Source organism: Neoarius graeffei, chromosome 28, assembly GCF_027579695.1.
Source record: "Neoarius graeffei isolate fNeoGra1 chromosome 28, fNeoGra1.pri, whole genome shotgun sequence".
NCBI classification, from domain to species: domain Eukaryota; kingdom Metazoa; phylum Chordata; class Actinopteri; order Siluriformes; family Ariidae; genus Neoarius; species Neoarius graeffei.
In genome coordinates, this window is record NC_083596.1 from 45,111,841 (window position 1) to 45,138,170 (window position 26,330).

The window sequence follows — 26,330 nt, forward strand, 5'->3', positions numbered from 1 at the left end:
TACGAAGTGTTCATCAGACTTCAATGTTTCTCCAGTTAAAAGAATGAAGTACTTCTTCCCTAACTGTACATTTGTGTTCATCTTTCCTTTGAATAAAGACAAAAAGTCTCTTAGCATTTCCACTGTAAATAATAAAGTGGGTTTTTAAAAATAGTTTTTTTTAAAAAAGGGTTTTTAAAAATAGTTAATTTAGCCTAAGAAGTAGGATAATTTCTCTAACCGTAAAGGAACATTTAATCCTTCAGTTTATCGCAAACATTCAAATTCAAAATCACCAAATTTGGAGATACATGGTTTCCCTGGAAAGGACGCATATGAAAAATTATAATCTTAAAAGGAAATAGTAACTACAGCTATCAGACAAATGTAATGGGATAAAAAGTACAGTATTTGCCCCTTTAACAGAGTGGAACAGAAGTACAAAGCAGCATAAAATGTAAACACTCAAGTAAGTGCAAGCACCATGAATTTGTACTTAAACACATCATGTACTTGGTTACATTCCACCACTGTCCAAGAGAACAGCGTTGGGATACGGTAGAACAGGAGATTCAAAAGAGTCACAGCATGAAAGTCTACCTGCAAATCTGCAGTAATTGCATGATGCAATCGTGTCAACACGGACCAGAATCTCAAAGGAATGTTTCCAACATTTTGTGGAATCCACACCATGAAGAATTGAGCCTGTTTGGGGAGCAAAGGGAGGCTCTACCCAGTATTATTATCATGTTCGTACTGAAGTGCTAGGTGCACACTCCTAAGGGTGTGGCAAAAGATTCCAAATGGCACAACATGCTCCAGGCTCGATTGAGTTGCCTACTCTGGAGTAGCCTAGATGTTAAACTTGAGATATATATATATATATAAAATTTGGAAAAAAAATATTTAAACGAAGTTCATGCAAAATAAATAAATACAGATGTGTGCTTTTTACCCTGGCCTAGTGGTTAGCGTGTCTGCCTCTCAATTGGGAGATTGCGAGTTCTACTCATGGTCGGGTCATGCCAAAGACCATCATAAAAATGGTATCTATTGCTGTCTGGCAAGGCACACTGCAATACAGATTTGAGTGGGGAAGTCAAACTCTTGTGGTTATCAGAGGACTATAACCCTAGCTGTATAGGCAAGAGGCCAAGGGCTATCGAAACGGAGATTGGCACTGCACCCATACACCTTAAATATTCAGTGAGTTTTAAAATTCAGATTTGTTTAAATTCAAATCTGTGTCACTTTGAGTGTTCACTGAGGTTACTTAATTAATATTAAAGTTATAAACTCCCCGCTGAAGGTATGTCATATGGTAGCATTTCACAGCAGAATAACACATGACTTTTGTACAGAACTGTCAAAAGCTTTGGTTGAGTGTTGAAAAGCATGTGTGCATTCATGAGTTTCGAATATCATGTCCTAAACTGCTAATCACATCTTCATCCACACCCCTTTATTTATCATTAAATAACTCCTACAAAACACATCATAAGTAAAAAAAGAAAAAAAATTGTGGGGCCATATCAAAATAAACTGAGGTTACAACAATATTCCTGAATATAATGTGTGGAGATGAGGCTTAAAATGGAAGTTTGGGTTCTTTGCCATTCAGTAACAAAAATAGTTAGTTCAGAATTGTACTCCAGCCAGCCACTATAGGGCCTCAGAGACTCTTTTGTTTCACGAGTAAACGAGTTTAAAGGGGGGAAAAGGAAAATTATTTTTAAACCACCTGCTGGAGGTGAAAAAGCCTTCAATCTTGAATATGATAGAAAGAATATAAAGATTGGTTTAAAAAGATATATAAAAGAAATATCTAATTGAACATCAGAAATCTGATAAAAGTCGAATTATCTACATAGGAGTGAATTTTTGCTAAATTCAGGTTCATGTTATGATTACAGCTTATACTTACGAAATACACTCTCCTTTTCAACCACAGTGTGTTCAGTTGTAACAGTGATTGCATTACTTTCGACTGCGTAGTCAAGTTTTCCGACTGCTCCACATTTTATTTCATAAGCAGTGCCTTGCTGAAGATCTGTCAGTGTAACTTCATCATCTTGATGGACAGTGCAAGTTTTCCAGTTTGTTTCTTCTTTCGTTTTGTACAATACTTTCCTCTCCAGTGTAGCAGAACATGAGGGGCTCAACTTTACTGTTATGCTGTTATCTGTGACACCTTTGGTGTTTGGACATGTTGGCTTTGATGGAGGAACAAAACAGATCGGTTCATTACATTCATTTTCATACACGAGAATGCAGGAACCTGGATACTCTGACATCGGAGGCACACTTTGAACAATAAATTTGGTGGATTGGCTCTTATTTGAGGTGATCAAGTTCTTAAAAGTTCTCAAATTATTCTTCATGCACCTGCACTCATCAGAGGTTGACATTTTTTCCTGAAAATCTACATGAAGTGGATTTTCACCGATCCTTTTCATCTTTGAGGGGTTCAGGTAGAGGTCTTGTTTGGTCATGAGGCAATCTGGGTGCTGAAGACAGGTAAAAGCATAAGAAACTATATTGTCCACCTTCAGGTCCAGCAAATATTTGTCTGTGTCATCATTCACTTCTGCTCCAAGGTCAAGGAGCTGCGTTAGCAGGAATTTTACTCGGTTGGATTGTTTTTCCTTCACTGTAATCCACTGCTGAAGATCCCTGCTATTAAAAGGAGATTTCTCATGGGCTTCTAGAAGTTCATGCATGGCACTTATATCTGATTGACCACCACGGATTTCTGGCAGGAGGAACCCTAGTTTTGTCATGAAATCTCGCTTGTACTCAATGCAAAAATGATGAAAATCTTGAAATTGATTGTGAAATGTGCTGAATGATTTTGCCACTATGTCTTGCAACAAGTCACCACATTTCATCTCTGTGACATTCAAATCCTCTATTACTGACTCCATAGCTCGAATAAGATCTCTAGTGATCATTTTTTGAAGTTTGGCTGCCCTTGAGTCCAGCTTGACCAGAGGATAAAGCCACACCTTTACTGGAACTGCATGTTCTCCATTCTGTCCAAGCATATTTGGAAGATCAGTGTAAACCTTTACAGCTTCTTCAAAAGTTGTTGGATTAGAGGGCAACATGAAATCACCATAAAATGTACAATTCAGTTTTTTCACTGCATCTTTCTCTTTGTCATTCAGGTTTAGTGCTACCTGTGAACCTGCAGAACAAAGCATCTTCAGTTTATCAACAGCAATATTTACTTCTCCCTTGATGCTGTTTTTGTGCTCAGATAAATTCACCTCTCTATCAAAGACAAAGTAGGCATCTGCTCCGTATAGCACTGCTGTAACCACGTGTGTTGCGACATCATGATCAAATACATAATGGTGATCCATTCTTCCTTGTGCTAGGTGGTTCATAGTCAGATGCTCAAACCTGGTGTTTGTTCTGTAGTGCAGCGTCAACCTCTCTTGTATAAATGACTTTTTATTGTCATTGAAATATCGGGCTGCACCACTTACTGAGACAAGGCCTCCCATAAGACTCAGTTTCAGTTCACCATCAACTTTTAGGTGCTCTGCCTTTTCTTGAATTGTGTCTGAAGTTGTAACTGTGAACTCTGTATTAATATGAGGACGAGCAACTGTATTGTTCTGCAGCTGCTCTCGATCCCAAAGCGTGATTCCTGCCAGTGATGACAAATAATAATAATAATAATAATAATAATAATAATAATAGTTTAGTTCATTGAAACAAATATGTTTCTGGGGCAGAAAAATCCAAAACAAAAAAAGTATGTAATTAAAATGGAAAAAGTTAGTGTTTAAGTAGCTATAGTTACTTAAACACTCACTTTTTCCATTTTAATTACATTCCATTTTAATTACATACTTTACATATACTACATACTAGTAGTAACAAGCGAGCAACACTTCTAACCATAGATGTTAGTTAACTATAGTTAACTAACATCTAGGGTTAGAAGTGTTAACTAACATCTAGGGTTAGAAGTGTTGCTCGCTTGTTACTACTAGCTATTACAACAGTAGCCTGTTAACTTTAAAGCTAATCACAGCTCAGGTGCTCAAATCATCAGTTACTTACAGTTATTTTTGGATATCCTGTTACACAGATCATACGGTGTCATACAGTGACATTATATTAAACAGACCAGTATTCAGTAAAAGAGCTGAATCACGAGTTACAAATTGTTATACCTGGTACAATTGCATCTTTTCTGCAGTCATACAGCATTCCCAGTTGAAATGGTCTCCCCAGAGCTGCTATTTCTATTGTATCTTCTCCCACAGTAGTCATGTTGTAAGGGGCTGTTGTAAGCAGTCAGCCTTAAAAATGACACATTTGTAAGAAATGCAGGTGTGGAACAAGATAATGCAAAAAACACAGGTGTTCAGACAGGTGATTCTCACTTGTCTTATTACTGCCAGTCTATTTATGTATTTATGTGTCTTTCTTAGGAAGAGAGAGAGAAATTGTTTGTACATTTATTATTAATATGTGGGGACATGCAGGGATTGGGTTGTATGTTTGTGTCAAGTAATTATGAGATTGTAAAAAATACATAGAATACAAAAGGCTTTTTGGTGGACACTTAAACACCAGAAGTGTTGTTTGTAAGACTGACCAATTGACTCACTTACTATCAAACTCAAACTTGGACTATTTATGTTTGTCTGAGACATGGTTACAACAATCAACCCCTGTCAATGTTTTCTCTGTACCCAGATATCAGTGTTTCCGACAAGACTGAGTTGGGGGGAGGGGGGGTTATGATTTATGTCAAAGACGGCATTAAATGTGAACGTATTACGTTCGATGCAGCAGATACATTAGCGCACGTTACCATAAAAGTTGCATTATGTCAACAAATGTCATTCATTTTAATTGCATTTTATAGACCACCATCAGCAAGTGATTCTTTTTATAATGACCTTGCTAATATGTTAAAACAATGTAATCAAAACAAAGAGATTATTCTCATGGGTGATTTTAATCTAAACTGGGAAGACAAAGGGAAAAGGAAAAATACTAAAAGCTATTACAGATAAATACAACCTGCAGCAATTGATTAAAGGACCAACAAGGATAACAAAAAGCTCAAGCACAATGTTGGATCTTGTCTTCTCCAATAAACCAGAGAGGATAACAAAAAGTTACAATCTCCTCACTGGGCTGTCTGATCACAATCTAACATTAGTAGCAAGAAAATTAACTAAAAATAGATTTCAGAACACACCACATCACACAGAAATCATGGCGCACATACCTAAAACTAAACAACTTGCATATGAGAGTGAGATAAACAGCCTGGACTGGGAGAATGTTCTGTCCACAGAGGACTTGGATCTTGGCTGTGACTTGTTTACAGCAAAATTGAAATCTGTTAGAGCAGGGGTTTTCAAATTCATTGAATGCGAGCTTCCCCTTGGAGTAGGTCAAGACAACCGAGCCCCCCTAACCCCCCCCCCCAACCCAAACCTAAATATTCCCCACACAGGTGTGTTTCAATAATAACTGATAGGCCAATACATGTTTTTTCTTCTTTTGTTTAATGTATCAAATTGTTTTTCTTGTAACAAAGTAGGCCTACATCCATTTAAAAAAAACATTCCTAAAATTAATTCATAAAATATGATAATAAAATAATGTGATATAATAAAATATATTAATACATGAATTAAACAGATGCCAATGTAAAATTGAACTCACGTCAACAACAGGAAAAAAACATGAAAACCTGAATTTAACAGACGTCAACTTAATAATGTCATCGGAAAGAACATATTCCGAGATTTAGGCTACTTGTGCACATTGAAAACCTCTTATTATTTTAACAACTAGGCATAGCTTATGTGTTGTTGATAGCCTATTTCTGTTTCTCGCCTATGCGTGTAAGAACATTGTCAATGCGAGCAATGAGGGCGCGCCTTCGATGCGCACAGATGTTCGATGCGGGGTTGTGCAGAAGACAGAAAAAGTCGCAAGTCATCCTGCACTTGTAGCCTTGAGCGGTATTTGTTTTTGATCAGGGTGAGCGCGGAAAACCCACATTCACATAGGTAAGTGGAGGTGAAGGGGATCAGGACTCTCGTGGCTTTGGCGGACACATGGGGAAACTCACTCTCGACACTCAACCAGAAACGCGTAATCGGCATTTCCACCAGTCTCTGCTTTAAGTACAAGTTTGAGCTCAGCTCGACAAGAGCCTCCTCCTCTTGAAGGCTCAGTGCATCGCGGGCTGTGGCTGGGAAAGAAAAAGGATTTCTGATCCACTGGTTTCCCAGTGGCTCCTCTCCAAAGTACTCGGCAAACTGATCACGCAGCCCGTTCAGATGTGCGGTGATGACCAGTTGGACAGAGCTAGGCGGCAGCGCTGTCTTCTCCAGCACATCCTCCAAGGTTGGGAACATTTCCATTGAGCCCCTTGCAACACGAGCACACCACGCATCCAGCTTCCTCCTGAATCCAGTCACTTGATCGTGTGCAGTGAAGACATGACCCTCTTTGCCCTGGAGAGAGGTATTGAGGGAGTTGATCTTATCGAAAATGTCGGCCAGATAGGCCAACATAGCGAGCCAGTTCATATCTGCCAGGTGTTTAGCGAGAGGAGAGTTTATCTCAGTGAGAAAGAGGAGGACTTCATCTTGCAACTCACAGAGCCTGGTGAGGACTTTGCCCCGAGAGAGCCACCTCACCTCGGAATGCAGGAGCAGCTGCTTGAAGCGAGTGCCCATTTCGTCGCACAAGATGGAAAACAGGCGTGCGTTTAAGGCACGCGATTTAATTGTGTTTACAACTTTCACTGCCTCATCCAGAACGACACACAATTCTTTAGGCATCGTTTTTGCTGCTAATGCCTGGCGATGGATGATGCAGTGATTCCAGACAGCGGCAGGGGCAACGGTCTGCACTTGTTTCACAAGACCGCTGTGACGGCCGGTCATGGCTCTTGCCCCATCCGTGCATATGCCATAACATCGGCTCCACTCAAGTCCCTCGTTCTGGTAAAACTCATTCAAGGCCTTGAAAATTTCATCTGCTGTTGTGCGGGCAGGGAGGGGAATGCAAAACAAAAAATCCTCATGCACCCTTTGCTCATTGATAAACCGGACATAAACCATCAATTGAGCGCAGTGTGCGACGTCAGTGGACTCGTCCAGTTGAATGGCGTGGATGGGGCTTTGACGAACACAGTTTACGACTTGCTCTTTGACATCGTAAGCCATGTCGGATATTCGTCGCTGAATGGTGTTGTCAGACATGGGTATGGTGTCGAGTTTAGCGGCAGCTGCTTCTCCCAGCATCACTGAACACATTTCTCTTGCTGCAGGGAGCAAAAATGTCTCTCCATCACTATGAGGCTTGCCTGCCTTCGCTATTCGGAGAGCTGCACGATAAGATGCTTCCGTTGCCTTGATGTTCATGGTGCCAAACGAGCGCATAACTGCTTTTTGCGACCGCAATTCATCAAGTTTCCTCTCAAAAAACTCGAGTGGCTTGTTGACTAAATTTGTGTGTTTTGTTTCCATATGACGCCGCAGTTTGCATGGGCGCATACTGTCATTTGCTAGCATCTCGTTGCACACCACACATTGTGGCAGAGGTGTGCTCTCAGAACCTGCCCATCTAAAACCTAATTTTAAATAATCAGGATCATATTTCCTACGTTTTTTAGCTCCGGACTCCTCCGCCTCTGCTGATTTCTGTTGTGGTGGAAGAAGAAAACGATGCATTTTTCATACACACACGAAGAACTAGCCCACTGGAGATGCTTACAGAATGTGATCGTTATACCGTAAGTCCTCCAATAGTAGTCACGGCGACTATTAACAAAAATCGTTTGGACCAGGCTACAAATAGGGGCAGACTATAATATGAAGGAGTATAAGTTTAAATACAATAACAAATACAATAGGTTTTTATTTGCTGAAAATTGTTTTAGACCAGGCTACTAAAAGAGGCAGGCTACTATTAGGGGCCAGGCTATAAATTTGAGGGATTGCGGTATTTCTGCTAGTGTTTCTCCGCGCCTCCCCAGTGACTCTTTGGCGCCCCCCAGGGGAGGCGCGCCTCACCTTTTGAAAACCACTGTGTTAGAGAGAAGTTTACTGTGGAGTCCAAGAGAAAACGGAGAAAGAGAGTAACCCTCCCCTGGTTTAGTGATACCCTGTGGCAAATGATGAAACATAGAGATCTAGCCTTAAAAAAGCCATTAAATCTAAAAGAGATACAGATATTTTAATTTATAAAGGTTTGAGGAATAAAGTGGTTAATGAAATGAGATTAGCAAAGTCACATTTTTATGTAATAAATGAGGCTAAAGGAAATAGTAAAGAAATTTGGAAAAATATCAATAACCTCGGGGTGGCACAGTGGTGTAGTGGTTAGCACTGTCGCCTCACAGCAAGAAGGTCCGGGTTTGAGCCCCGTGGCTGGCGAGGGCCTTTCTGTGTGGAGTTTGCATGTTGTGTCCGTGTGGGTTTCCTCCGGGTGCTCCGGTTTCCCCCACAGTCCAAAGATATGCAGGTTAGGTTAACTGGTGACTCTAAATTGACCGTAGGTGTGAATGTGAGTGTGAATGGTTGTCTGTGTCTCTGTGTCAGCCCTGTGATGACCTGCCGACTTGTCCAGGGTGTACCCCGCCTTTCGCCCGTAGTCAGCTGGGATAGGCTCCAGCTTGCCTGCAACCCTGTAGAACAGGATAAAGTGGCTAGAGATAATGAGATGAGATGAGATCAATAACCTCATAGGGCAAGAAGGACATCACACAGAAGACATACAGCTCAAATCTCAGGGTAAGATAATAAAAGATAATGTTTCCATTGCAAACATGTTTAATTCATTTTTTGTTGAGTCTGTCTATGAGTTAGGCAATCGTTTTAAGAAAAATGACATTAAGCCTATAGTAGGCCTACGCACTGAAAATGACCAGGGCTTTAGTTTGAACGTCATTGATGAAGCACATATTAAAAAGATTATTGGTTCCTTAAAAAGTTCTAAAAGTAAAGATGCTTTTCATATGGATAGCATGCTCATTAAGAAACATCTGAACACTCTAATGCTCCCAATCACACATTTAATCAATCTCTCTATAACACAAAGTCGCTTTCCTGATAGCTGGAAGCACGCAGTAATTACACCCATTTTCAAGTCTGGAGATTGCTATGAACCAAATAATTATAGGCCGATAAGTTTACTACCAGTACTCTCAAAGGTTGCAGAGAAGGTAGTTTTAGAGCAGCTAACAACACACCTAAATACCTGCAACCCTGGTCTAAACAATATGCAATTTGGTTTCAGAGAGAACTACTCTACCAAAACAGCTGTTTTACATTTTACTGAAAAAATCAGAGCACAGCTCGAAAAAGGTGGAATTGTTGGTGCTGTATTCTTAGACTTACGTAAAGCCTTTGATACTGTTAATCATAATGTTCTCATTTCCAAGCTTTCTTATTTTAAGTTTTCAACACAAACATTGATATGGCTTTCCTCATATGTTTCAAATAGGGTGCAGCATACTCTAGTTATGTAAGAAATACAATGGGTGTGCCCCAAGGATCTGTGTTGGGACCTCTTCTTTTTAGTTTATACATCAATGACCTTCCACAACACTGTAAAGGAGTTGATGTACAACTGTATGCAGATGACACAGTCTTGTATGTACATGGTAAAAATGCTTTGGTAGCAGCGGAGAAATTAACCAATGCTATGCAAGGTGTGGCTGAGTGGCTTGAGCAGTCCTGTCTTACTCTGAACATCAGTAAGACAAAGGGCATGCTCTTCTGTAAAACTAAGGGGCAGACTCCAACTGCCAACATTAAAATTAGACATGAATCCATTGACATAGTTACCGAATTCAAATATCTTGGTGTTACACTGGACTCTAATCTCAACTTCAAAAAGCATATTAAAAAATGACAAAAACAATTAAATATAATTTGGCAAATTTTAGACATCTAAGATCGTCGCTTCCTATGGATGTAGCCAAAACATTTATGCATGCTCTAATTTTTTCACATATTTCATACTGTATCACCTATTGGGGGCAGGCCAATGAATCTACTATTAGACTGCTACAATCACTATATAAACAAGCTATAAAAATTCTTGATAAAAAACCACTTCAGCACCACCATTGCAATATTCTAGAGAAACATCATTTATTAAGTTTTGAAAATTTTAGACTTTTTTCAAGCTTGTGTCTAGTGTATAAGATCCTACATGGTCTGGCCCCAGCTTGTCTATTGGAGTTTGTCTGTTATCGTCCTGCTAGTTCCATACGATCCTCCAGAATAGCCTCTGTCCATGATTGTAACATACCTTTCTATCGCACAACTTTTGGACAGTCTTCTTTTCCTTTTAAAGCCACTACACAGTGGAATGCACTATCAGGGGATTTAAAAAACTGTCTCTCCATCAGGAGTTTCAAATCACAACTGAAATGTTTCCTAAAAAACAGTCAAAACTGTAATCACTGATTCATGGTGTAGGGGGTTTGGACACTCATGTGAGTGATTTGTTTACTGTATGAGTGGAATTTGCTATTTGGGTGAGGTAGGGGGTCTGGATATTTATTTTGTATGTTTTTATGTATTGTTGCTTTTATGTCTTGCCTGGGACTGCAGATGTAAATTAGCCTGAGGCTAACTCTGGTACGATGCATTAAATGGCAACATTTATGTTTTAATTGTACATGGTCCCTTATAAAATAAACTGAAACTGAAGATCTTTCCAGAAGTGTCTGATTGGTATACACTCCCAAAACATGTGCACTGTTGTTCCAATTGCCTGATCTAGGCAGCGTGTGCAGTCAGGCTGTGAGACTAGTTTCAATTTTAAATGTTTTCAAGGGGTATTTATTTGATGTTTATGGGTTGATGTGCAAGATTTTTTTGGAGACACTACTTCATTTTCCTATACAGTTTTCCCAAATGGTTTGAGACCATTTCTGTTCAGGATCCTTCCCCACATCCTTTCTACTGCACATTCCTTAGAGTTCTGGTGAAACAGAGCATTATAAATGTGTGTCACCTTCCCTCTAGAACCCTGTATTGGTCTGACCCATTTCTCCAAGGGGTGCTTTGGCATCGATTGACTCCAGGGTACCCTACAGTGGTGCTTGAAAGTTTGTGAACCCTTTAGAATTTTCTATATTTCTGCATAAATATGACCTAAAACATCATCAGATTTTCACACAAGTCCTAAAAGTAGATAAAGAGAACCCAGTTAAACAAATGAGACAAAAATATTATACTTGGTCTTTTATTTATTGAGGAAAATGATTCAATATTGTATATTTGTGAGTGGCAAAAGTATGTGAACCTTTGCTTTCGGTATATGGTGTGACCCCCTTGTGCAGAAATAACTGCAACTAAACGTTTTCGGTAACTGTTGATCAGTCCTGCACACCGGCTTGGAGGAATTTTAGCCCGTTCCTCCGTACAGAACAGCTTCAACTCTGGGATGTTGGTGGGTTTCCTCACATGAACTGCTCGCTTCAGGTCCTTCAACAACATTTCGATTGGATTAAAGTCAGGACTTTGACTTGGCCATTCCAAAACATTAACTTTATTCTTCTTTAACCATTCTTTGGTAGAACGACTTGTGTGCTTAGGGTCATTGTCTTGCTGCATGACCCACCTTCTCTTGAGATTCAGTTCATGGACAGATGTCCTGACATTTTCCTTTATAATTCACTGATGTAATTCAGAATTCATTGTTCCATCAATGATGGCAAGCTGTCCTGGCAAAACAGGCCCTAACCATGATACTACCACCACCATGTTTCACAGATGGGATAAGGTTCTTATGCTGGAATGCAGTGTTTTCCTTTCTCCAAACATAACGTTTCTCATTTAAACCAAAAAGTTCTATTTTGGTCTCATCTGTCTACAAAACATTTTTCCAATAGCCTCCTGGCTTCTCCATGTGATCATTAGCAAACTGCAGACGAGCAGCAATGTTCTTTTTGGAGAGCAGTAGCTTTCTCCTTGCAACTCTGCCATACACACTATTGTTGTTCAGTGTTCTCCTGATGGTGAACTCATAAACATTAGCCAATGTGAGAGAGGCCTTCAGTTGCTTAGAAGTTACCCTGGGGTCCTTTATGACCCCGCCGACTATTACACGCCTTGATCTTGGAGTGATCTTTGTTGGTCGACCACTCCTGGGGAGGGTAACAATGGTCTTGAATTTCCTCCATTTGTACACAATCTGTCTGACTGTGGATTAGTGGAGTCCAAACTCTTTAGAGATGGTTTTGTAACCTTTTCCAGCCTGATGAGCATCAACAACACTTTTTCTGAGGTCCTCAGAAATCTCCTTTGTTCGTGCCATGATGCACTTCCACAAACATGTGTTGTGAAGATCAGACTTTGATAGATCCCTGTTCTTTAAATAAAACAGGGTGCCCACTCACACCCGATTGTCATCCCATTGATTGAAAACACCTGACTCTAATTTCACCTTCAAATTAACTGCTAATCCTAGTGGTTCACATACTTTTGCCACTCACAGATATGTAATATTGGATCATTTTCCTCAATAAATAAATGACCAAGTATAATATTTTTGTCTCATTTGTTTAACTAGGTTCTTTTTATCTACTTATAGGACTTGTGTGAAAATCTGATGTTTTAGGTCATATTTATGCAGAAATTGTTAGGGTTCTGCTGGGATTCAAACCTAGTTCGCTGGTGTGATAATCCAGCAAACCCCCACTAGGCCGATGACGCAAATGCAGAGGCGTGAGTAGAAAAGGTATCAAAAAAGTTTATTTACAATATATACAGTCCAAAAAGAAATAATCCAAAACCCTCCCATGCGGAGAGGCCAACCTGCATGGGCTCTGGACAGTCACTGGAGGAGGTGGATGGACTCCAGGTTGAGGCAGGGAGGCCGGGGAGGCTCAGGACTTGGCGGTGCTCTCTAATCCTGTTGTCCAGAAGAATGGCATGAGAAATCAGTGTTTCGAGGTCACTTGGGCATCTGATAGAGGCCAGACCATCTTTGATGAGGTCAGACAAGCCATGGTGAAAGGTCGAAACCAGGGCAGTCTCGTTCCATCCACTTACTGCTGCGAGGGTCCGGAACAAGATGGCGTAGTCTGCACCGCTTCCCTCCTGTCGGACAGACATGAGCTTCCTGGCTGCATCTTTACTAATGTCTGCCTGATCGAAGACCCGAAGCATCTCCTCCGTAAATAGCTTGAAGTCAGAACACTCGGGTCCCTGCCTTTGCCAGATGGCCGTTGCCCAAGCCTTACCAGCTAACAAGGTTATCACAAAGGCAATCTTGCGGCGAGCCGTAATGTAGGTGGTAGGCTGGAGCTCAAAGGTGAGTTGGCACTGGGTAAGGAACTCCCGGCACTCACTGTGCTTGCCGTCATACCGCTGTGGTGCAGGAAGGCTGGGTTCTCGAGGTGAAGGAGACAGCGTGGCGGGAGGCACTGGAGCGGGAGCAGGATCAGGAGATGCAGGCAGAGGTGTCAGCTGTGCCAGGGTTTTCCCAATTTGCTGAAGCAGTACCTCGTGGCGAGCAAGGGCCTCACGTTGGCTGGTGAGCGTTCGTCCATGAGCGTCCATGGTCGCTCCAAAGCATGTCAAAGCTGCCATAATTCCCTGAAGGTTGGCCAGGTAGACAGTTGAAGCAGCCTCTGCTGAGTCAGTCATGACAGAGTCTTTCTATTAGGGTTTTGCTGGGATTCGAACCTGGTTTGCTGGTGTGATAATCCAGCAAACCCCCACTAGGCCACCAGGGGGATGACTCAAATGCAGAGGCGTGAGGCGGAAGTAGAAAAGGTATCAAAGTTTATTTACAATATATTAGAGCTGTGCAATATATCGTATTTTTATCACGATATCGATATTGGTGTCAAACGATATCAAAATTCATAATATCGATATGAAACGATTTTTTGTCATTTGTAAGGTAAAACAACCCTTCTGTCCCCTAAGGCACACCGTAGCCTTGTATACGTCATCCATTCTACTCCCGCGATATCTCCACAACAGTAAAAAATCAGTTCTTCTGTTTTCATACGTGTCGGGTGATTTGATATATTGATTTCTTATGTTGTTTGATTTGCTTGCTAATAGTTATAATAATACAATTAACATATATTTACGTCATATTTTTGGATGTGGGACTGGGTAATGTAAAAATGGCATCTATGGAAGAAAACAAGCACAACAATATTAGCACATATCCAGCTTGCTAGCTGTGTTAGATGTGTTAAACCGTGTGGATTTAAGTGGAATAATTGCGAGTCATCCTGTGGTCAAGGCAGCGTTTTAAGGTAAGGCAATTTGGTTATTAATGTTGCCCGCCGCGGCATGTTTACTTGGGTTCATTTGATTTTGACTTGTGCATCTGCAGCTAGCATCATGCTTTGAAGTAGGTTCTGCTAAGGACGGGTTTATTGCGCGATGTAGACGGACTCAGATGTAATTACATTGTTTTTAAAATTCCGTGCACTTAATACGGTGTCCCCCTGCTAATCATGTAGCTCTAATCATGTGTTGCTTTTACTTTTCCTAATGGCGAGTGAAATATCTCTGCAAATGGTATTTCAATGCTGACATGCCAAAAAGATAGCGGAGTCCACATTTGGAAGATGAAGGAAGAGAAGCCTGATGCTTGAAAATAGATCGCTTAATCCACAACGCATATCTATATTTGAGACATGACCTGCAACCAGTGGGGATGTTTTGGAATGACTGTGCATAGGGTGTTTTTGGCCACAGAACACTAACCCACAGTAGTAGGAGGACTACTGGGTTCGTGGATTTTGTCTGTTGACTGAGCGAAGCATGGTGTTTGCCTTGTGCCATTTCACGTAGCATCTAGCCGCAGTGCCACCTACACTTTCAGGGAATGTTTACATGCCGCTGAGCTATTTTCATGTATGTTAATTCTTAAGGACTTGTCTCTATATTGTGCGTGTTCACACACGGACTGGCCATCGGGAGTAGCGGGAGTTTTCCCGGTGGTTCAGTGTGGGCCGGCGGAGAAAAAAACAAAACAGTTGCGCGCTGGCCTTTAATATGATAAGGAATGTTAACAGTTTCTTAAAGAAACAGTTAACATTGCTTATTACAGTTGCGCGCTGGCCTTTAATATGATAAGCAATGTTAACAGTTTCTTAAAGAAACTGTTAACATTGCTTATCATATTAAAGGCCAGCGCGCAACTGTTTTTTTTTTTTTTTCTCCGCCGGCCCACGCTGAACCACCGGGAAAACTCCCACTACTCCCGATGGCCAGTCCGTGTGTGTGCGTGTTTAATGTTGGTGTCTTAACAACACACAAGCTTACGTTGTAGTGTGTGTGTGTGTGAGAGAGAGATTTTATCCTTGGCTGGCTACGAGCCAGTGTGGACGTTACGCAGTAATCACTGGTAATACCAGCGCTGGCTCCATCCTCTGTGATCGGAAATGTTGAGTGAGGAGAACGTGAGCCTTGTGCAGGCTATAGGACCTATGCAAAGTACGCGCTTGCACAGTAAATAGTTTAAGTAAAAGGCGTTTCAGGGTACAACGGGAAGGGTTGACAGGTAGCCTATGAGGCCTGTACTATAAAAATGTGGCCCGGTGCCTCGGGTGTTGATGATCGGGACTTTAAAAAAAAAGGTGTATAAATATCGTTTTAAAAATCGCGATATCGATATTTACTGAAAAAATCGTGATATTGATTTTTTCCAATATCGAGCAGCCCTACAATATATACAGTCCAAAAAGAAATAATCCAAAACGCTCAGAAGATGAAGGGAAAAATAAGAAATATCCAAAAGTACAAAAGTCAAAACAAAAGCCAAAAAAACAGAAAAGAAAAGGCAAAAATACCAATGCTCAGAAGATCCAAAAAACAGTAAATACTAGGTCCAAAAAGTCCAAAAAGAAAAGCAAAGTGCAAAACCAAAAAGACAAAGGCAAGGAACATGGTACAGCGGAAACTGGAGCTAAACATAACAGCAGAAAGACTCCATGACAAGAGGACTGAACTCAGGGGTATAAATACACAAACTAATTAAGGACAGGGCGGGGCAGGAAACAGGCAATAAGACAAAAACAAAACACAGAACGCAGTGGTGACCTCTAGAGGCCAAAACAAACATGACCAGAAAAGGAAATAACAGCGGCCTCTAGAGGCCAAAACAGTCCCAGTCCTAACAGAAATATAGAAAATTCTAAAGGGTTCACAAACTTTCAAGCACCACTGTATATGCTTTCATTGCAGATCTCAGCCACAGATAGAGGATGTAGGAGGTACCTGACAGATCATATTCTTGAAACACCCACAGTACAGTATCATCAATCAAATCACTGAAAATAGAGATTATTTTATGAGCCCACAGGGGAAGTACAAAACTGAAAGTGATAACTATTCCATAATGGAGTGTTTTTGTGAAATACACTCGTTACACATAGTATTTTTTCAGTTTTTTCCCCAAACATCAACAGAGTTAACTATGATATTTCCATAATGAAGCTGGATATTTCTTTGTCCTATGCCTGTATAGGGTGAGTGACAATTTTTTGATTTGTCTGTACTGAACAAAGTTGAACTGACAAAGTATGAGTGATCTAGAAATGTAAATCCTCTGCCTCACGGATTGGGGAGTGACAGTCACTGACTCAGAGAGAGCTGTTCAGAGATGTTTCTCAGTTTCCTGAAAGACAACCATGAGTACATATCCACTTTCAAGAGTGTCTTGTAAGGATATGATTGGAAAATGTAATTTCAGGAAGCTGAGTTTTCTGGATGTGATAGGGTAGCTTCAAGGGGTGATGGAAAATTACTGATCAGGATTGCCTTATGAAAAACAGAGAGCAGATGAATGAGCAAAGAGAAGTGTGGCAATGGGGGCGTGGCTGAGCGCCAGTTTGTAAATGGAGAATGAGGCTGGGGAAGGTGAGTGGCAAAACAATCGCATCTGTGTCAAATTAATGGTGCATGTGTGTGCATCTTGCAGTGACAGACAGCTGGGGGCTTATATTGAGGGAGCTTCCCTGTATGCCATGTGTGTGTGTGTGTGTGTGTGTGTAAGAAAAGCAGCACTTAAAGCTGAAAAGCATGAATAAAATTTTCCCTGCAAGTAACCCACCTGTCCCAGTGCTTCAGTGTTCCACCACCCACAATGTGACAATAAGTTTCAAGGATTTAACTGAAACAAGGTTACAAGCATGCCAAACAAATATCTCTGCCAATTAGTCGTCTCATCTGTGTGGTTTTACATGTACCACCTCTCTTAGCCAGCATAGAACGAGGGTTATGTATATAACCGTGGTTCTATGAGTTTCGGATGACCGCCAGAGGCGGTGCTTTCAGCACATGGATATCCATCACACGAACGTGCAGGTCGAGTAATAGTAACAACAAAGTCACGTGTGACCTGGGTGACGTCACCCCGTGACCCCAGCACAAAAGACCGGTGAACCCAGGAAGTGACCTCTTGGCAAATCTTCTCGTGTACACTCCGAGTGACTGCCAAGCTCTGGCGGTCATCCGAAACTCATAGAACCGCGGTTATATACATAACCCTCATTCTATTTCGTTTCTCCTGACCGCCAGAGGCGGTGCTTTCAGCACATGGATGACTAATACCAACCAGGTCATGAGGAGTGCCTACCCGTACTCAGTGCTGCTGCGACGGGCCTGGAATGACGGCCGTCGGCACAGGATTATGTGGGACGACATTAAGACGGTAAAACCTGGTGAAGGTGCAGCTGGACGCCCAGGAGGCTGCGCTGCATAAGTCGGAAAGGGGTACGCCCTTCAGTGATGCCCATGAGGCCGCCATGCCCCGTGCAGAGTGCGCCCTGACAGCCGGAGGAATCGGGGGGCCACTGTGCCTGTAGGCATGTAATATGGCCTCGACTATCCACTTGGATAGCCTCTGTTTAGAGAGCGCCAGACCCCTCCTCGGCCCTGTGTGGCACAGAAACAGGGCGTCACTCCTACGGAAGCCCTCCGTACGGGACACATACACCCTGAGGGCGCGAACTTGGCACAAAAGTTCCGACCTCTCACCATGGCCCTCCTCGAACGCCGCAAGGCTAAGGGGCTGGTTGACGAAGGTAGCAGAGAGGGTCTTCGGGAGGAAAGAGGGGTTAGGCCACAGAGTGACCCCACTGTCGCCGGAGTGCCACTGCAGGCACTCCCCACTGACTGACAGCGCGTGTAATTCCACGACGCGCCTCGTCGATGTAATGGCCAGAAGAAAAGCAGTCTTCAGGAAGAGCCATGAAATGTCTGCCGTGAGCAGGGGCTCAAATGGTGCATCACAGAGAACCTGCAGCACCAAGTGAAGATCCCATGTGGGTACCCGGCTCCATCGGGGGGGTCTCAACTGGAGAGCACCCTTCAAGAAACGTGCCACCAAGGGGTGGGACCCCACGGTCCTTCCCCCAACTCTGGCATGCTGAGCAGAGATGGCAGCTGCATAGACCTTGATGGTGGAAGGAGTAAGACCCTTGTCAAACAGAGACTGGAGAACCAGTAGAATGGTCGGCAGGGGGCAGCATGTAGGCTCCTCCCCCCGAGTCAAGCACCAGTTGGAGAAAAGCCTCCATCTGTTGGCGTAGAGGGCATTGGTGGAGGGTGCCCGAGAGCTTGCAATGGTGTTGACCACTGCCGGCTCACAAAGACCTAGCAGGGGTCCGTCCCTTCAGTGGCCACACCCAGAGCTGCAGACGGGCTGGATCCGGGTGCCAGATCTGCCCTCCCAGCTGTGATAGCAGGTCCATCCTCACTGGCAGGCACCAGGGGTCACCGTTCAGAAGTTGCAGCAACTTTGGAAACCACACTCGGCCCGGCCACCGAGGGGCGACAAGCAGCAGCCCGTGGTGGTCCATCACAACCCTGTGTAGGGTTGGCACGATCAGCGGCAGAGGGGGGGAAGGCATACAGCAGTTGCCTCGGCCAAGCATGCGCCAGCGCGTCCTGGCCCAGGGAGCTGGGGCCGTGGAGGCTGAACCACAGAGGGCAGTGTGTCGACTCCTGGCAGGCAAAGAGATCCACCTCTGCCCTGCCAAAACGTTCCCAGATGGCGAGAACCACCGCAGGGTTGAGTCTCCATTCCCCGGGATCGGGGTCCTGGCAGGACAGCAGATCTGCTGCCCTGTTGGCAGTGCCTGGCAAGTACATGGCACGCAGGCTCAAGAGATGTCGATGGGCCCACCGCAGAAGTTGGCCGGCCACTTCCAAGCACTGGAGGGACTTGGTGCCTCCCTGGTGGTTGATGTAGTACACTACCGTAGTGTTGTCCGTCCGCACCAGAACGTGTCTGCCGGCCAGGCCTGGGAGGAAGTGCTGTAGGCCGAGGAACACAGCCCGTAGCTCCAGCACGTTGATGTGCTGCTGTCGCTGCCCTGGACTCCAGCAGCCTCTGATGGTCTGGCATTGCCAGACTGCACCCCAACCTCCCAGGGAAGCATCCGTGGTGATGACCTCCCTTCGGGAGGGGATAGCCGCCAGCGGAACACCCTGCAGAAGGTAAGCCCTCCTCCTACATGGACGGAGGAGCCTGCAAAAAGTATCCGTCACCTTCACAAGCCTGTGCCCGTGCAGCGCCGGGTGGAGGTGGAGACCGTTGAGCCACCTCTGAAGCGGACGTAAGTCCAGGAGCCCCAGCGGGACCAGAGAGGAGGCTGCCGTAAGCATGCCCAGCAGGCGCTGAAAGGTCTTCAGGGCGAGTGACCTGCCCCGTCCGAAGCGGTCAAGCAGCAGGCGGATGTTGTGGATCCTGGTCTGGGAGGGGGTTGCCATCAATGACCTCGAATCCAGGTGCATGCCCACGGAAATCGTCTCCTGGCTGGGCACCAGCGAGCTTTTCTTGTAATTCACCCTGAGCCCCAGCTCTGCGACATGTGAGATCACAGTCGCGATGTCGGTGTGGGCCTGAGCTGCTGACCCTGAACAGACGAGCCAGTCGTCCAGGTAAGGCAGGACACGCAAACCCCGTGCCTGAAGTGGTGCCAATGCCGCTGCCACACACCTGGTGAACACACGGGGTGCCAGCGATATCCCAAAGGGCAGAACATTGAACTCGAAAGCCTGGCCCTCGAAGGCAAACCGCAGGAACTGCCTGTGGTGTGGCGCAATGGGAACATGGAAGTAGGCGTCTTTCAGGTCGATGGTGGCAAACCAGTCGTCCGACTGGATGTGGTGTAAGACATCCACTGTACGCAGCATGCGGAATCTCATGGTCTTCAAGTGGGAGTTGAGGGACCTCAGGTCGAGGATCAGGCGGATACCACCGTCCTTCTTCGGAACCAGAAAATACCTGGAGTAGAACCCACCTTGTTGTCTCTGCCTGTCAACGGGAGAGATTGCTCCTTTCTCCAGGAGGGTGGCGATTTCCTGCCGGAGGACGAGGGACTTCCCCGGATGGCTCACAGTGGTGTGTTTGACCCCATGAAAATGCAGCAGTCGGCGGCAGAACTGGATGCGGTAACCCTCGGTGAGGGTCACCAGCACCCAGGGGTCTGGGGTCAACGCTCTCCAGCGTTGGAGCTGTTCGCTGGAAAAGTGGCCGACCGCCGGCGCGCTGATGTCAGCGCCGCCCAGACCGCCCCCGTCGGTCACCAGGGGGGCGACGAGGAGCGGACTGGATGTAGGGGGCAGCGCCGCGGGTCCGGGAGGTGGTGGGGCGATGAAAGTCATCAACCCGTCTGGTCTCCTGGCGGGTGCGTGGCCGAGACGGAGTCGGTGTGGGCCCCCTGAAGGACTGGGCAGCATTGCCGTGGTGGTAGACCTGGCAGAGGCCAGCGAACTGCTGTCGCGCCTGGACGACCTGGGCACTCCGGTCCAGGGCTTGTTGAGCAGCCTCGCCAAACAGCTCCCCGGGGACAACAGGGAGAGAGCGCAGCACATGCCGGTCGGGCTCGGCCAGAGGGGACTGCGCCAGCCATATCTGCCGGCGGGCGAGGGTGAGATATGACATCAGCCGGCCCAGTTCCCGCGACGAGTAGGCAAAGGCCTGGAGAGCCGCGTCGCACAGCTCCCATGATGCCGCACTCGTCCCCTCCAGCATCTGGGCGAGGGCCAGCAGCAGGTGGGACATGGAATTGTCGATATGACCCATTCGTGCCGCCGTGTCGTATCCCCACACGATGAGGTCGTCGGTCACACAGCATTGAGTGCGGGGGCATCGGGCGTCAGGCCGCAGAGCCTCGTCGGGCGAAAGGACGAGGGCAGCCACGGAGGGCTCCATGTTGGGCATCTGCTGGAGGCCGTAGGTGGGGGCGTCCTGCATTGCTGCCAGGGCCCTGCAGTCACTAGGGAGGTGGGAAAGGCGTCTGGGGTCCGCCCAACACCTCTGTAACTCCTCGATGTATGGGGCCAAGGGCAGAACAGACAACGAGGAAGGCTGTGTGGAGCCTCTGAAAAAAGCGCTCTGATGCTGGGCCACCGGGGGCGTGTCCAACCCCAGACGGGCCAATGCAGCCCTCAGTGTTGGCTGGATGGATGAGCGTCCGCCTTCCGACGCTGCCACGGTGCCATGGCTGGTGGCCTGGGAACCGTCAGACCCACCGCAGTCAAAGCTCTCCGACGCCTGGATCGACAGCTCATCCAGGCCGCGTGCATCAACGCGTGGTGGCAGAAGCGGTGGTGATGGCAAACGGTCGGGCTGCCAGGCAGATGGGGTGGCTGCGGGCACACTGCTGCCCTGTGGCGGAGGCTGGAGATTCGCCAGCAGGGCCTTCATCTCCTCCAGCTCGGCGGACATCACCTCCACCTTCTGAGCCAAATCGCCCGAGCGCTTCTTTTTCGCCTTGGAAGTGGAGATGCGTGGGGGATCCCCACGGCGCTTGCTGGGCCCCGCTGCTGCAGCCGGCACCATGTCCTGTCCCCCTGAGGCCCGGGGGATGTCAGACGGAGAATCCATCGGCTGGCAGAAGGGAACTTAAAAAACCACACGAGCCGCGAGCCTACTGCCGCGGGTTTAAAAGACAGCCGCAACTAAACAGTCACTCACTAGCGTGAGAAGAGATCATACACCGCTAAACACACAAGACAGCCAGCCCGTGAACAGGCCGGAGGCAAGGCTACACAAAAATAGGCGCCGTGCGCCACAGAACTGATAACAAAACAGCGGCGAGAAACACCGCTTTAATTCAAATGAAATGAAAACCACTTACCTGAACGAAAACAAGCCAGCCTCCAGCGGCGAGGACACCACCTCGGAGGGCTAGTCAGCTAACTCCACCGAGTGAGAGCACTCAGCTAACGGAGTAACAAAACAATACGAATACAATGACAAGAGAAAAAAGGAATTGATGGACTTAACGTAGTTTCTTGGAGGATGCGTAAGCACAGCCCCAACCCCACGGGTAACGAAACTAACACAGCGCTTTGTCCAAAATCCAAATTCCAATCCAACTCGCAACCTGCAAAACACGAGAAGATGCAAGAGGTCACTTCCTGGGTTCACCGGTCTTTTGTGCCGGGGTCACGGGGTGACGTCACCCAGGTCACACGTGACTTTGTTGTTACTATTACTCGACCTGCACGTTTGTGTGATGGATATCCATGTGCTGAAAGCACCGCCTCTGGCGGTCAGGAGAAACGAAATAGAACTTGTGAATCATAGTGTCTTCATAGCTGCAATAGTCTAATTTGGAAAGCAGTGGTAAAAATTGAGCTTTGGAACCACAAGGCCTCATGTCAGCTTACAGTAACAACAGAAAATATCAAAAGGCAAGAGATTCATTTCAATGGTTTAGATTCTGTCTTGCATAGAGACTTGGAGAGAGCCCCATCTCTTCAGATCATTAACTATTTCCTTTTGACACCATAAAAAGTTTTCATGAACTATTTTATAAGCCTATAGATTGGGGAATATCTGTGTGTTTGTGTGAAACTGACATTTTTGAGGAACTGGAAAATGAACAAACCACTTGAATCATTTAACTGCTGACATCCATCCATCCATTATCTGTAGCCACTTATCCTATTCTACAGGGTCGCAAGCAAGCTGGAGCCTATCCCAGCTGACTATGGTCGAGAGGCGGGGTACACCCATGGACAAGTCACCAGGGTATCGCAGGGCCAACACAGAGACAAACAACCATTCACACTCACACCTACGGTCAATTTAGAGCCACCATTTATCCTAACCTGCATGTCTTTGGACTGTGGGGGAAACCGGAGCACCCGGAGGAAACCCACACAGACACGGGGAGAACATACAAACTCCACACAGAAGGCCCTTGCCGGCCGCTGGGCTCAAACCCAGGACTTTCTTGCTGTGAAGTGACAGTGCTAACCACTACACCACCGTGCCACCTAACTGCTGATATTTTCTTTTCAAATGTGTCTCCACCCTGTTTTACCCAGGCCCATGCGCTGTTCAATTTCTGGCCTTGCTACTAGCACCCACCAAGATCAAGATACTTGTATCTTGGAGGATAAAACCAGAAAACCATGTGTGTGTGTGTGTGTGTGTGTGTGTGTGTTGCAAGTTTGAGGCATCTGTTTTTGTTTTTTTTCTTCGTTCCTGTATTTATAGTGCATTGTTGGCCACCATTGGAAACAGCCAATATACAGGATTGTTGAACAGGTTGTGAAAGGAACAGTCCACCATACTTCCATAATGAAATATGCTCTTATCTGAATTGAGACGAGCTGCTCCGTACCTCTCCGAGCTTTGCGCGACCTCCCAGTCAGTCAGACGCGCTGTCACTCCTGTTTACTCCTGTTAGCAATGTAGCTAGGCTCAGCATGGCCAATGGTATTTTTTGGGGCTGTAGTTAGATGCGACCAAACTCTTCCGCGTTTTTCCTGTTTACATAGGTTTATATGACCAGTGACATGAAACAAGTTCAGTTACACAAATTGAAACTTAGCGATTTTCTATGCTATGGAAAGTCCGCACTATAATGACAGGCATACTAACAACTTCTGCGTGCTTCGACAGCGCATATGCTGTCGAAGCGTGCAGAAGTTGTTAGTATGCCTGTCATTATAGTGCGGACTTTCCATAGCATAGAAAATCGCTAAGTTTCAATTTGTGTAACTGAACTTGTTTCATGTCACTGGTCATATAAACCTATGTAAACAGGAAAAACGCGGAAGAGTTTGGTCGCATCTAACTACAGCCCCAAAAAATACCATTGGCCATGCTGAGCCTAGCTACATTGCTAATAGGAGTGACAGCGCGTCTGACTGACTGGGAGGTCGTGCAAAGCTCGGAGAGGTACGGAGCAGCTCGTCTCAATTCAGATAAGAGCATATTTCATTATGGAAGTACGGTGGACTGTTCCTTTAAGGCAGAGGGAAATAGTTCCTTATTATGACTGCTGAGGGCGGCACAGTGGTGTAGTGGTTAGCGCTGTTGCCTCACAGCAAGAAGGTCTGGGTTCGAGCCCCGTGGCCGACGAGGGCCTTTCTGTGCAGAGTTTGCATATTCTCCCCGTGTCCGCATGGGTTTCCTCCGGGTGCTCCGGTTTCCCCCACAGTCCAAAGACATGCAGGTTAGGTTAACTGGTGACTCTAAATTGACCGTAGGTGTGAATGTGAGTGTGAATGGTTGTCTGTGTCTATGTGCCAGCCCTGTGATGACCTGGAGACTTGTCCAGGGTGTACCCCGCCTTTCGCCCATAGTCAGCTGGGATAGGCTCCAGCTTGCCTATGACCCTGTAGAACAAGGATAAAGCGGCTAGAGATAATGAATAAACCCTTTATTATCACTGTTACGATTGAAATTGACCATCAACCTGTCCTTACAGAGGGGGAACAGGACAGGAAGACAGGGATAAAAGAAAAAGAAACACAGTAGTAACATGAGGAAAGATGAGGAAAAAAGAACACCCCCCACTATGCTCCTATCAGGAGTAGTGTGGGAGCATTTAAAAACCTCTGCACAAGCACACAATAACACAAGTACACTTTAAAACATGGGACTTGAGGGGGGGAAGGAGGGGGCAATCAGGGGTGGGGGGGGAAGGGAGGAGGTAGAGGTAACCCAGCGCAAGCAAGCAGCCGTCCACTCCTGCAGCCATGCAAGCGGCGCTGGTCACGCACCCGCTTGTCACACTGGGGGTGAAAAACGGCGACCGCGGAAAATTGGGGAAGGAATGCGAGAGTGTCTCCCAGCAGTGACCTTCTGGGGGAAATGCCGCCCCAGAAATGGCCTTGATCAAGGCCGGTGCTGTTCAGGGAGCCGAATGTTGATAAGATAGAGATTGGTCTTTCGAACAGACACAGTCTTTACACGTCCACACCACTCGTCCATATCTGTCCATTTTGTCCATTCTGTTCAATTCAATTCCATTTGGTCTCCGAAATACGTATTCCTTGCAAAGCTGAAAGCTGCTCCGAGACAACAACCATTTTGTGGTTAAAGTTCTGAATGTCCACAGTCCGAGTGCCAACAGCTTTGCCCACTACTCCAATCATATCAGACAGCTTTGTGGGGCTTTGAACAGCTGTCACCATTGTCTGATTTCCTCAATATACCAGGGCAATGCCTAATCCAATCCGCAAAAGTCCTGTAATCATGGTTCCGAATAGGTAGATATCTTCAATGTCCTCCACAGACGTTCCGGCAGGACAGATGGGTTCCCCCAAACCCAGAAACTGTCTCAATTTCGTTAGGAGACCAGTTTATCAAATCCATGCTTTTTTAGTTTAGAAATTAAATGCGGAGAGAGTCTCTCTCTCTCAAAAAAAAAAGTATAGGCAGACGAGACGAAACAAAGAGCACAAGCAGGAAAAAAAGGAGAGGAGAGCAGAGCAGAGAATGTGACCGCCTTCCATGAGAGCGGGGGGAAGTAATCTCTGAACTTCCTCAACACGGTCAGGGTTGGACATGTTCATTTGGTTGCTACTCACATGGTGTCATTTTTTCCTGATAGTCAAGTTAGAAAATAACAGAAATAAATTTGTCTCCAGGTTGTTTTGGGAAAATATATACATCAAATTTGAAGACAGATTTATTCAAGTGTTCTATTATGTGTTCTTCAAACATGCAGAGTCATGCACAGCCTCTTCAGGACCCACCTGCGACAAGTGTGGGATTCAAACCCACACATGCAGAGCACAATGGATTAGCAGTCCATCGGCCCACTATGTGTATATATGTATGTATGTTTGTGTTTTTAAGCAGAAAAAAAAAATCACACTTACAGCGATTTTTGTCCAAACTGTGCGAGAATACAGGAATTTGTCGCTTTTGTTTTCAGTCTCAACCACGTCACTATTTTTTTAACCCTCTCACTGCCAGACAGGGCCGTCGACGGGGGGGACAACCGGGTATTTTGTCCCGGGCCCAGGCATGAGGGGGGGCCCTGAACTGGTCCCTCATGAAGATGCCATTAATCATTCTGTTTCATTTCAAAATGTGTTGATTTGGGGGAG

The 26,330-nt window shown here is 45.4% G+C and overlaps 2 protein-coding genes across 8 annotated transcripts in view; both read right to left on the reverse strand.

The window, feature by feature from the left end:
* Positions 1–26,330, reverse strand: part of LOC132875716 (uncharacterized) — a 149,961-nt gene that overhangs the window by 40,982 nt on the left and 82,649 nt on the right. The window lies entirely within an intron of this gene.
* LOC132875396 (verrucotoxin subunit beta-like) lies at positions 1,975–26,153 on the reverse strand. The gene is made up of 4 exons (XM_060912169.1): positions 26,100–26,153; positions 4,167–4,295; positions 2,023–3,634; positions 1,975–1,987 (listed from the first exon to the last, which is right to left on the reverse strand). The coding sequence occupies exons 2-4, from the start codon at positions 4,264–4,266 to the stop codon at positions 1,975–1,977; spliced, it is 1,725 nt and encodes a 574-aa protein (XP_060768152.1). The 5' UTR covers positions 4,267–4,295; positions 26,100–26,153.